General features: G+C 41.5%; 1 protein-coding gene across 4 annotated transcripts in view; it reads left to right on the top strand.

Annotated features, from left to right (window-relative positions):
- NTRK3 (neurotrophic receptor tyrosine kinase 3) overlaps positions 1 to 13,794 on the top strand; it is a 1,833,633-nt gene that overhangs the window by 763,687 nt on the left and 1,056,152 nt on the right. For all 4 annotated transcript variants that reach the window (XM_069624286.1, XM_069624285.1, XM_069624287.1 and 1 more), the window contains exon 5: positions 12,160 to 12,317. In XM_069624286.1, coding sequence (XP_069480387.1) covers positions 12,160 to 12,317 — 158 coding nt within the window. The remainder of the gene's footprint in view (positions 1 to 12,159; positions 12,318 to 13,794) is intronic.

The following is a 13,794-nucleotide window of genomic DNA, read 5'->3' as shown; positions in this document are numbered from 1 at the left end:
ACCCTCTGTCTTCTGGGCCCAGGAACCTGCTCACCCTACCACACACCCGCAATGCCTCCGGGCAATCTCTGCACTGGGGTCTGCAGCTTTCCTGCACTTATCAGACATACCATGTCTGCTGCCTAAACTCAGCACTTGCTGCACTTCCACTTTTTTGTTGCCTTTATTTATTTTATTATTTATGTATCTGTTTTTGTTGCCTTTCTTATTTATTTATTTGTATTATTAATCTGTTTTTCTCCTTGCTCTGCACTTCCCACTTCTCCCCCTTCCATGCACTTTTCCTCTTTCCTTCTCCCATGCACTTGCACGTTCTCAATGTCACTGGGGCTAGGAAGATTGTTGTTTTTTGTTGTCCCCTGTTCCCCTCCCTTGTTGTGCTTTGAAACACTTGTGTACGAGCGCAATATAAATAAAATATCATATATCATATCATATTACTGCATTGATAACCATCTCTTATTCAGAAAGGCCCTAAAATGTGCGTATTCCCTACTATAACGTAAAATCCTCTTCCCCACCGCATTTCCATCACATATCCCCGTTCACAAGTACCAGCCTCACTCTCATCGAAACTCCAAAAAGTCCTGTTTGCAGCAGATGCCGACTGTTGTTGTGCCGGCACACCTTACATACATCAATCACTGTCAACCTTTTATACACAAACCCACAGGTGGATGCCCACCATTGTTATGGTGGCCCGCCCTGATAACTCAACCCCCCACCTCATGCCCATCACATATCCCCATTCACAAGCAGCAGCCTCACTCTCATTGAAACACAAACTAGTCATGTTTGCAGTGGATGACGCTGTTGCGGCAGCCCACCTTATACACATGATTTACAGACTACCTCGTACACACAAACCCACAGGCAGATGCTGGCTGGTGTTGTAGCGGCCCACCCTGCTAACTCAACCCCAGACCACTCTTTGCACGTAATCACAAATCAGCGCTTGGTTCTCGGTCGCTCTGACTGGTGTGGTCAGGCTACCGGTATCCAACACCTGACAGTCTGAAGGCAGCTTGTACGTTACTAAGGAAAAGTTTCAGCACAGCCATTTAATACATGAAATATGCACTTGGGTCTCGTGCTTACACCTGCCGGTGCTGCATACCGAGAGGACCCATACTGGTAGCCCTTCTCACGTCAAATACCTAAGGGGATTACCAAAATGCGCTCAGAATCCACGACTTCTTCACAGCACTGCCTGAATTCTTGGACAATCCACAGCCTTACTAAACAAGTACCATTGTGAATAAAAATAGATGTCGACAGGGGGTAGAGCAACGCTCTTCATGAATGTTAAACCAACAGGAAGAGGGCTACACTATTGCTGGGGCTGGGCATGTGCTTTGAAAACCCAGCTCTGTTGCACCATGTCCCAAAGTACATTTTGAACATGTTTAAACACAAGATAATGCAGTACTTTGCCGATTTCAAAGAGTATGCAAGGATGCATAAACATCAAGCTAGACTACACATCCCTCTTTCTCCCGCCGAGGCGGCTACTGGGTATGTGTCAATCATTACAGATGTGCGGCACCGCTCTTTCCTTCTAGGGCCCGGCTAAAAGTATTACCATTGAGGGCTTTGAGTCACGGACCAATATCCAGAGAAGACTCCTCAAGTTGATGTGGGGATTGGCTCATTGTGTCTTGTTTTGCCCCCTATAGTCGAGATCAGGAAACAGTTTTGGAAGGGAGCGGTTTTAGGCATTGTTAACCGCCATTGCTATTTCTATTACAGTGGTCAGCAGCAAAGGTAGCTTTTTGCATTGCCAAGTTTTTTAAGAAGGCCTGTGCAAAGGGGGCACACTGCTACAAAACCCTGAGCGTCACTGCATTTTTCCTCTTCGCCACTGAGCTCCTAATCCTTAACTTTATCCAAAGTGTACATTTTTTTAAAAATATTTCTAACTAGATTCAAATTGCGAAATGTATATTTATTTGTTGTTCTTAAACATGTTTGATATCTTTTTATGTTGGGACTAGGACACAGGGTTTCTGAAATAATGTGTAGCTGGTACAGTAGCATGTGGGCTGAATGTTCGAAGTGACAGCACCAAATGAATTGGTGTACGTTGTTACTGTGTGATTTGTGTTTGTGTATACATTTTATGGATTTTCGATCCGAAATATACTAATAATCAAACGAGTATGGGCATGATTTACCAAAATTATGATGTGGTCGATGGGTGTATGGTTAGAAAAAAGTCAATTTACTTTGTGTGCAAAATCCACCAATACTCGCAAATTCGAAATGTAGCAAGTTGCAAATAAACAGTAGTACAATATGTGCACTGATTCGAAGAGGTAAGCAGAAAGGGGTCACATCACATTCTAATTGCATAGGCAAATATTGAGGGCCCGATTCATGGAATTGTTTGCACGGGTCACAGTGACTTTGCACTGCTGAAAAGGAATTTTGCACTGCCGACACAAACCCTGATTCGTGGAACTGTGCCAAGTGTATTATTGCATGGTAAATTCACTTTGCACTGACTTTGCACATCAAAAACATCCTTGAACAGGTCCATGAATTAGGGTCTGTGTCAGCAGTGCAAAGTCACTTTTCATTAGTGCAAAGTCACTTTTCAGTAGTGCAAAGTCACTTTGAACCGAATCGTGCCCTTTGTGGGGAAAGGAAGATCCATGAGAGGTGATAGCTTTGCAGGAACTGCTCATATAGGCAGCAAAGCCTAAGGAAATCCACAAAACAAAACACAAGACTGTGCTGTGTACATTAATGTGATGTACATCGGGAAGGGCCATACAATGTCACAAAGCAATATTTATTTGGAGGTGTTAACCAACGTAATTCAGGCATAGGTTACGAAAGTACACATAAAGAAGGAACCTTTGTAAGAGGCGTGGCCGCGACGTAACCGAGTGATTTACCAGCTTTTAGATCTGCTGGATTACAAAATAAAGCTGGCATGAAAAGGAAATCCAAACATATTGCAAATAATTTATAGTCGAATACATTTCCTGAAGTATAAAAGATCATATTAAAAAATATATACATATCAAATTTGAAGTGGTAAAGGCAGGTTCCATACTTATGTGTTAAATTTACCAGCTAAGTAAGGTATTTCAGGGGCTTTAATACACATTTTGATGAAGAGAGAGAGAGAGAGAGAGAGAGAGAGAGTTTGTGTGTGTGTGTATATATATATATATATATGACACAGAGCAACACAGGTTCAATCCCCGGGTCCAGGCTTAGAAACCTCTTTGTATTAAGTGTGCTATAAATATAATATCGTACACTTTTCTGACTGTTTTAATATCTATGTGCTTTGAAGTTTAAGCCTTGATTGCAAGTAGATACATATCAGAAAGGGAATTAGGAATGCAAACCGTGCCAAGGCCGAACTTCTACAAGTTGATTTAGTTTCATCTTGGCATACCACCGAATGAGGAAACATCTGGAGGCAGTGACCTGTCCCTATATATCCATATATCAATGCAGGACAACTTCCTCCAATGTTATTGGGAACTTTTTTGAATTGCAGGCATACGTTCATCTCCTATTTACATGTTTGATGACTGCCACACTTATTATATTTGATTTTCCTTTCGTAAATCAGAATTGCGATAAACTACTACTGCCAATAAAATCTGAACTGGAATTCACTTGTGTTTTTGTAATTGTAATTGATTATTTGTAAAGCGCTTATACTCAAGTGAAGTGCTTCAAAGCACTTCAAGGCGGGAAGGGAACAAGGGAATACAGTCATCATTCTTAGGCCTTGAAGATTCAGAATGATCAAACAACAATAGCTAGCATACTAGGCCAGAGGCATATCTACTAGTGAAGGACTCAACAAAGAAAAGGGGGCGGGGGAATTATTGAAGCACACCAAAAATTTAAATCCATCAGAATGGGAAGTACCACATTCAGTGGTAAAGGCCTGAAAACATAGTAACAAAGTGGGGTCACGCATTAATATACCAATTGAAGGTGGCGTCACAAGAAATTAGCATATCAAGGTGCCTTCTGGAAAAAGTAAGGGGACTCCTGAAAAAAGTGGGGGACTCCGTCCACTTGCGTGTACACCCGCCTTGAGCCCAGATTCCCATATAAGGAAATCCAGCTAACAGAGTGCTTGGAGCAGTAGCGAGTTACTGCACACATTTGATCATAAAGATGCATGTTCTTACCTGGAGTGTGGCCTTGAACATATTTAGTGCTCGATATTCATGGAACAATTACAACAGTCAGCTGCAATCATTTAGGCCACCACTAGCCTACTTATTTATGTGCCTTATTGTCAATCAATTAGTTCAGGATAGATGCAAGATAAAGGGAAAAAAGAGATGTATGCCAGACACCACTATCAATTGAATCATGATGGCCTGGGAATCGGAAGAACCTCACATATAGACATATCCCGGCCCTGACAAATTGCTATATTAAAACCACAATGATGCTGATTCTATTTGAATAACGATTAGGAAGAGCGATCACAGGTATACATAAAGAGTTTCTAAATCAATGATGGATTAAATGTGCCAGGCCAGTGTTGTATAATGGTTTCAATAAAAGAAAGGAGTTAATACATTCAAAACCTCCCCATGGATCTTTCAATTTGGATGGCCTACATCATTGATGCTGATGCTGAGTGTTAGTAAATGCAGCCCCTGAGCACCCTTCTATTTTATTATTAATGCTGCCTTCATTAATTATCAATGGGTGTGCAATATGGTACATTATCGTCTTTAATATTCACAGTTGTTCAAAGGCAAATGCATATTCTGTTTCCTAGAAAGCCATGGCTTAGTGGCTTAACAAGTTTTCAGGGTCAATGGACCGGTCTGAGGTATCCTCAGAAATGGTGCTGAGAAGGTTGACGTATCAAACAAGTGAATGCCTGTTTCTGCACAGCGATTTGGGGCTTTTAACTCAACTTTTCAAAACCATCCTTGATCGTCAGTATTAATGCGCTAATCACAGAAAATCATTTGATAAAGGACGGAAATCAATGCCAGGAAATTTGTGTACTTTAGTGGAAAGAGAGGAAGCAACAGGGTGTGTGGTGGTATTGCCGTTGGTTACAAGCTTAAGACCCTTTACCAATGCAAAACAAATATACTGCGTTTACAGTCTTCACAGGTGTCTGGTCTCTTATCGTACAGGCCAGTCTAAGGATGCAGACTTACTACTTAATACCCACTTCAATGTTGTTAATACATCCACACTCATTAAACATTCTAAAGAGTCACATCCAATAAATTTGTTCCCTGGTTCTACCCAGGCCTTTAAAACCAATAAGCACCACATGAGAACACTTAGAAAGACTTTCAAAATAACAGCTAATCAAGCAACTCTCAACACTTACCAGACTACATGCAAACTGTTACAAATCTAAATCTGATCACATTAATAATATAGCTGAAATCATCAACCACTTCCACCACTAATTGCCCCACACTTAATTGACAACTTCACAAATGCAATGCACTTTTTCATAGATAATCTAAAAGCCATATACCATAACTTTGAACTGACAATTACAGACACAACATAGCACCTTGTCACGTATCCACCTGCATCCATGAACTCCTTTCACTCCATCTGGTTGCCTTAACAAAATGTTCCATGACAACGATATATTATTTTCATCAATCATTAAATCCCTTACAAAATAACATCCCTCCACCCCTTGTTCAATAACATCAGCACCTCTCTAGTTTCTCCTTCCTCTTCTTCCCACAAAAAAGTCACAACTGTGCAAAATAATAATCTGCAGAACAAACCAACAAATGTCCACCTATTACTATCTCACTCCTGTCTGAAACCCTGGAAAAGACTGATACTGTAGATTTAACCGAATGCAATGTTACACAAGGAGAAGTGACCACATTTATTTGACCGGAAATGGTAGGTAATGTTGTTTATGTGTAGTGCATAATAGGTGGGGTGTGGAGTAAGGGTAAACGTTAGAGTAGGAAGGGCTAAGAATGGGCTGCAGGAGCTCTCTCCTGCATTAAAAAAACATTTAAAAAGTACAAAGTTAATTCCGATTTTCGGTAAAATAGATTCGAATGTCTGAGATTCCGCTCTGAAAACAGACTTGGGGTTACTTGTGTTTTAGGCTTTCCCCTTGGTGGCCAGGTGGGTGCACCCACACATGTGAGGTACCGTTTTCATCGGGACACCTGTGGGAACGCGGGACAGTAGGCCATGTGTTGTTGGGGGCGTGTTTCGATGGGTGCGCCAAGCGAAATGTGCGGAAAAAGCATTTTTTTCTCCACATTTTGGACTTTGCGGGGCTGTCTGGGTAATACATTCTGGGGCGATGTGCGCAAACCATACCTCTGCGGATTCCCACGGGTGTCCTCTTTTTGGAAATGCATGGGGTTCCCTACTTTCCTTCTCCAATAAGTAAAATCTTTTTGATCAAATCATAGTAAAACTGGTAGCCCTTTTGGGAAAGCAGCAAAGAAACAGAACCTGCCTAGCAGGAGAAATGTGAATTGGCGTTCAAACTGGAAGGATTTGGTTGACATTCTCCCTAAAAAGACCTTTCCCAGATGGAACTGGGAGCAGGTGGACGGACTGAAAGAAAGAGCTTGTTTCATGATATTCCTTGGATATATTGTGTTCCCTACTGTTTTGGTTCTTTACAAAATAAACCAGGAGTGATTACAGTAACCCCACAAAATGTACATTTAAATTAAATTAAACTTTGTGGCAGTATATATTAAAAATAGATTTCCCACAAATCCAAAATGGCACAGGACAGATTTGAATTTTACAGTACCATTATTAATTAGTTCCATGAGTTTTTGTTGCCATGCCCCAACACATCAACGAGACAAAGGAACTCAATAACCCCACTGTACATGGTGTAGGCCATGCCCAGTAGACATTGTGCCTGGGGCATGTCCTAGTCACTTCCAAAAGCTCCAATATTCAGGTTGGATGTTGCCTGCAGCTGTCCTCTGTGGTCACTTGGTCCAGGTAATTTAAAATGCCCAAAGTACTCAATGGGCCTGCCATGTCCTGTAGATGGTGTGCAGTGGCTCATCTTTGTAGAAAACTGCTTCAGTTGGCTCTTCGGGTGCAATAATACTTGCTGAGAAATGTGGAGTTGCCACTACTTTAAACATGTTCCAGTACCACACCTCAGTTATCATGTCATGTGAGATGCTAAAATAGCACTGGACCACAGGGAGGGTAAGAATGTCCACGTAACAGTGAACATGTGGACTATTGTTCATGAAACACATTTTCATGCCCATCAACAGATCTCATGTACCTCACATCAGCAAAGCTCAGGAAAGCAGCCACCTAATAAAATTCTCCAGCATGGAACCCTCTCTACTGAAAGGTCTCTGGAGATTGTGTGACATTCATTCACTCCCTGTGTGGACTTTGTTGCAGCTAACATAAGAAATAACGTTTTAGCTGCCCTGAAGATAGGCAAAACCATGCCTGTGCCATGCTTTGCTCATAACCTCTGCCCTGTGGTGATCCACTTACCAAGTCACTACCCACCACTAGTTTTGATGAGTGTGATGCAGAAGATTATTGCCTAAACAAAAAGTTAGGGACCCGTAGGGAGATAAATCTACTGACAACATCACAGGAAGGTAGTCATTGTACAGACTGATATTTTAGTGTCTTTGTGATATGTTTTTCTGCTGGTGCATTGAAGGGGAAATATGTGATTACTGTACCATGAGGTCTGCAGGCAAAAATGATGGCCTTGGGAAAATGTGTAAATCAGCAAGATTTTCTGTTGTAATTGTAATTAGCTATTTATAACGCACTTCACACCCAGAGGTCTCTAAGCGTAGGCCCGGGGATCGAAAGTGGGTTGCTCCGTGTCGTCTTGCTTCTAAGACAAGCACGTTGCCCCTGAGCTATCCTCCCAAGGCAAGTTATGAGTTTACAGTGCAAATGTGAACATTACTTTCAATTGAGGGGTGGGAGGTTGCCCTGTCCTTTTTTTTCTTTTTCCAAGCATATGGATGATGCCATAACATGTGGCACATAGAGAAGTGGTGTCAAAATCGGTCCCAAATTTCCATCCGGACAATTTTTTGCATATACGGCAGGTGGCAGTTTGTGCCTATTGCCTTTCACAATAAACAAATAAAAGTGACACATCTGATTTTTTGCAGGGCTGAAATGGGCTCTTAAGTCACTTCCTTTGTGGGGTGTGCTTGGTGTATTTTCCATTGGATCTGGTGCTGTTGAAAGAAAAGTCTATGGTGTTGATGTAACCGATTCCAAAGTTGTAAGACAACTTGTGTTTTTTGTAGATAGTTTATTTGGGGAAAGGACTCTACAGGGAAGCACGAACAATGCATGATGCGTTTTTTTTAGTGTGCACCATGATTCTACCTAACTATTGCCTGTGTTCATCAATGCCTGTACTCTCTTAGTCTTCATCAATTTCTTGATCGATGTATTTATTATGTTTAAAGTAGAGGTGCTTGATTCCTCATTTTAAACCAGTGTGCAAAGCATAGCATTTTGCACATTGTTTTCTCATGGTGGGCAAATTCTAAGGGAATCGGAAGTGGACAAAATTTGGTAATCCCCTTTTGATCCTCCTCTGTCGATTGCAGTCTTTTCTGTTGTGCTGATGTCCTCTGTTCTCCCCTTTGCAAAGACAGTACATGTAAACTTACATTTCTTGTAAATGCACCAAGTTCACAGAGGAAGGAATCTGTGCCTATGAATAGACTGGTGTTGTCAGCACAGAGAACCTCTTACTATCCTGACTTCTGCAACACAAACAGCTTTTACTGTAGTTGTAAAACATGCCCAACAGGTGAATGCCGCCAGCAGTCCTCATCCCATGCTTTACCAAATGTATTTACTAGAGCAGATTAGGAAATGCCAATTTATGTGATCTCTTTCGCTCCCTACAAACAGAGTTCTAAACACCATTTTGAACCTCCCCATGCAGATTAAATTAACTTGAGGTACGCAGTGCTTTGGCCTTCTGCTCTCCCTCCTAAATGCATGTGGAGTTCTAAGTGATTTGGCCTTCTCCAACAACTACAACATACACATGGAGATCAAAATGAGTCAGCCTTCTTGGAGGAATACTAAATACATACAGGCTCTTTTTCCCATACCAGCAAAATGCAAAAATGTGGCTTAGTGCTTTGGCATTATCTTGTGCCAGCAAAATTCATGTAGGTTTATCAGTGTGTTGACCTTCTCCTACACCAGCAAACTGTTTGTGGGTCTCTAAGCTCTCTGGACATCGCCTTCTGCCCACAAAAGGCATGTAAAATGTGCTGCCTTCCACCAATAATTCCCCCCCTCCCACAATCATGTTTCATTGGATCCCACCCCCTCAACTAACTCTACAGAAGACTCTATTATCAATACTAGCTAGAATTAATGTCCACCAAAGTGGTGCCTCTATATATATGTTAAGCCCAGATGGAGCTAATCTTTGATGTCACTGTGTCATCCATCTGTGGGGCAGAAAAAGCCAGCTTCATTCGTAGACTTTTCTTGGCACTATGGACAGTCTAACAAGTGCAATAGACTAGCTGTCCTGGAACATCATCTAGGCGGGACAAACATGCTAACGTAGTAATTAGGATAATGGGATTCTCTAAGCACAATAGACAGGTTACTTTTATAGTCTTACTACATGTCTTCCAATATATATAAACGCAATCCAAGGGAGTCTACTAGGTGCAATATCAAGGATACCTGCATATGCCCAATGTGCAATAAAATGGCTAACCTAAGCAGTTATAAGTGCAATGGAGAGTTACCAACATATATCTTTGTGCGTCATGGGTGGGCTGAACATTATCATCATCTGGTGTATATGAAGGTGTGTGTAAGAGAATGCATGAAGTGTGCATAAGGTTTTTGGGATGGCACAATGAATGTTATGTTCCCATTACAACAGAATTAGGTATCAACCATTCCATTTTGAGCCATCCAAGTGAGAAGTCCCCAGACTCTCACTTTTGCAGCCTCGACCTCAACATGTGCACAACCCTTTGACCCACAAGGTGACTGCTTTGGCAAAACACTGCAGAGTGATTTGAAGATGCGAACGGTTAATGAATTGTACAAGTAGTTCGCTGTCGCCACAGCATATTGTTTCACATAAATTGTGTCCAATATTTTCAATGTATTGGGGTTCACTTTCAAAAAAGACAGCAAACATGTGTTTCGACCTTAAGTCTTTCTCAAGGAAAGGGTCACTAAATAGATGGCCCCACATGCTCTGTCGAAATCTCATATGGATAGTGTCATGCATATGCCTCGATTGGCAATCATAGCGCTGATTAGAAAAGATGTATTCAATTGATGGTGAAGGCAATGCACCAGATCGCTCTGGATATATACTCCTCCAATGGAGTGTATTCCCGTGATGTTGAGGTACTCCCTGGATCTCAACGAGCTGTTACCAAGTATCTATCTGGGTGACAGATAGCACAGACAAGGAGTGGTTGGTTTTCATACTCCAATTGATGGCTATGTATTTGTCTGGACAGCGAATAAAAGCCAAGATGACGGACACCAACTGGATACAGTCACTTGCCTGTGCTTTCACTGTATAAACACTGTTTGCAAAGCAAATTTGTCATCTCCCTTTGATAAAGAATGTGATGTTCTAACATACCTGAACTATAGAAGACAATTAGTAATAACAGCCCTAGCAGATAATTCTTGAACTTCCAGCTTCTCCAACACCCCTACTTTGAATGGACCAACCAAAGCTATGTCATGCTGGAAAGGTTTCTTTCCAAAAAGCATGTATTATCAAAATGGTAACTTGTTGGTCGTTTTAGATGAAATGCCAAGACTCTGTGTATTTTCATGCATCAGCAGAAAGATGAGAGCAATTACAGATCACGCAATTCCCGTTCTGAAGAACGTTTTTGGGTGGCAATGGTCATAGTCAGCCACAACTGTATTGTGAAGATTTGCCAAGAGACATCAAGAGACATACTGCATGTGTGTCTGCTGCAAATTAGAAAATGTCCGGTCTCATAGGCAGACGACTGATTTGCAGTCCTTGTGTAACTACATTGTTCAGGCTTAAATGGGCCACTTTATGGGAAATTGGACAGTCAAGCATCTGCAATATCATCATGCCTGTGGGATATAGGTGGCGACCTGTGCCTCCCGCCAATGCAGGATGTTATTTAGTATTTACAGAAATGGTAAATGCTTTTGGAGGCTTAAATATGCAAAGCAGCTTCAAGGAAGGTCTTAAGTCAGGGTTATTTCATAAGAGTCGTGTTGAATTTGTTCAATTTGTAATGCATATTTTCCCTGTTGATGTGGCCATGTCATGGCCCGATAGCATGCGGTCACACCCTCCACGTTGCTAACAAGCATGGTAGGGTATACTAAAGCAGTTAGTTGAAAGGCCTGTACATGTAGTGAGGCGGCGATACTTGGGCTTCTGTGTTTGTAAATGGGATTTACGTGCATGCATCGCAGCCCTTACTCTTGCCTTTGCCACCACTCATGCCCATCCCTCAGTTTTCCCACACCTTACCTTTCCTTGCCGGCTTGAATTTACCTGAGGGCAGCATATTTTCAGGCAGGACATGGTCCACTGCCATGCTCTCCCAACTTCCCTGGTTCTTTACTGAGAAGGTGCCTGTCACAGCAGAGTATCACCGTTTCTGGTGGTATTTATTCATAAAAGACATTCGGCCTCATTACAGGTTTGTTTGTATTCCTGGTAAATCTGGCGGATACTATCAAACGATAATACCGTTACCACCACCTACTCTGCTGGAATTACTGGCAGATTACAAGCGGCGGTAAGAGTGGGAATTGCTGGTAATGGTAAAGATAATGGTTTCAATCACTGTAAGATACATGACAGGTTTACATAACAATACAAAGACATATGTGTGGGTTTGCATTGTGCTGCCACATTCCAAAATGGTAAAGAGGCCACACTGCCAGAGCGCCATCCCCACATCAAGACATGAGAAACGCACTACAAGGGGAAAATTGGTTTCTTTGCACTCTTCCCCCCTCACAGCAAGACAAACAACCCACAATCTTATACAAATGTGTCATTCTTTCAATCAATGCCCAGTTGGGGAATCAATTCCTAGTTGGGGGGTTAGGAACGTGCATGTGTGCCTTTCTTTCAAAACATTCAAGTTCTCCGCTTCTGTCTCTCCAATCTTGCAGGATTATAGACAAGAACCACTTCAACTGCAGCTGTGACATTCGGTGGATACAGATTGGGCAGGAGAAGCGCGACTCGCATCTGGACAACCAAGACCTGACCTGCATGAGCCTAGAAGGACACACCATTCCGTTGCACAGGATGGACATAGTCCAGTGTGGTAAGGAACGCCCTGCTTATGCTGCCTCCCAGTCACAGAACGGGATGACAAAACGGCATTATGTTGAACGACTGTGCACCATTGTGACTTGAGATGCATCTAACTTAAGGAAATGATGTTTTCTTTGATGTAAACAGATCATGATGAACACTCTGAGGGTGCTTCCCACTCTTTTGATGACGGGGGCCTGTTTTAGAACGGGAAGATCCTGCTACACATACAAATAAAAGGAAAGAAAAACAGACTACCCCTATCTCTTGCGCTGAGACACAGTGAGAGTCACAGTCTCCACGTGTAGGAGTAAACCAATGGCTGCTCTAAAAACTTTGATATCTGATGAAAAGACATTGTATTAATTCTATTTTTTCAATTTTTACTAAAAACAAATTATACATAATTCAATAAGGGCAGAAGCAATAATAGCGATCCGGAAGTGTTAGTACACCAAAAAATGTGCAAAGATACCATTTTAAACACTATAAAAAAAGGTTACATTTGATTACAATGAATCAAAAATAATACAGAAAAATATCATTTCTTTTTACTTTGGAGCACCCACTTCCAAAGCCCCCTATTTCTCCACTCTTTTAACCCCAAACTGTACTACACCCCAAACCCTTAAACCCTTACCCCTACCCGCATATATATATTTTTCGTTGTGTTATCAGTATTATTTCATTTGTTTTTTTTTCTCTCAATATAATCACTGCAAACCGGAGAAAATACATTAGACATTAAAAAAAAGTTATACTCTCTGTTGTGTTTGACATACACTGAAAGATTCATATATTACAGTCAGTGGTCAAAGTGAGAGGGAGCGGTTCTCCTCTACTTTTTTCAGTTAAGTTTGACTGTTCCCATACCTTTTTTTTTTTAAAAAGCTTTCCGGAATGGTTTCGTTTTAACATAAAAGTGTAGGAAGAAGTTGAAACTTGCACTTTAAGTGCACTACACTGAACATTTCCTTAAACAGCAGCTGTATGTGTTTGGGGGTTGGTGTTTAATGTGGGAGGGGGCCTGGTGATGGGGTTTTTGGGGAGTGGGTGCAGGCTAGCAGGGAACATAGTTTCACTACTTCTTTTCAAGACTTTGAAAACTGGTCACAGTGGATAGAGATTGTCGACTCGCTAGAATAATTGTCAATCTTCTATTATGGCATATTACTCTGAGATGCAACAGAGAGAAGCGTTGTGGACTAGGGAGTGGGTCCTATAGTTGGGGTGAACTTTTACTCTTACGTTTACTTTTACTTTTTTTGTAAACAAATCATCAACACGGTGCAAATGCTCTTGAAAGAGAGGTGGTGTGTGCTGTTTTCTGCAAGGGGAATGCTGGGTCAGGGTCATTATAATCCAGAGCATTTTGAAAGCCACAGGTAGCAGACCCCTGACATGGTTGTTCATCAATCATACTTTAAACCTTTGCGATATTTACAATTTGAGTTAAGATTTTGTTCCGGTAATATAGTCCTGTATGC

Source organism: Ambystoma mexicanum, chromosome 11 (genome assembly GCF_040938575.1).
Source record: "Ambystoma mexicanum isolate Mex_15411 chromosome 11, UKY_AmexF1_1, whole genome shotgun sequence".
NCBI classification, from domain to species: domain Eukaryota; kingdom Metazoa; phylum Chordata; class Amphibia; order Caudata; family Ambystomatidae; genus Ambystoma; species Ambystoma mexicanum.
Note: the sequence above shows the minus strand (reverse complement) of the source record. Positions and strands in the feature narration are given on the sequence as shown.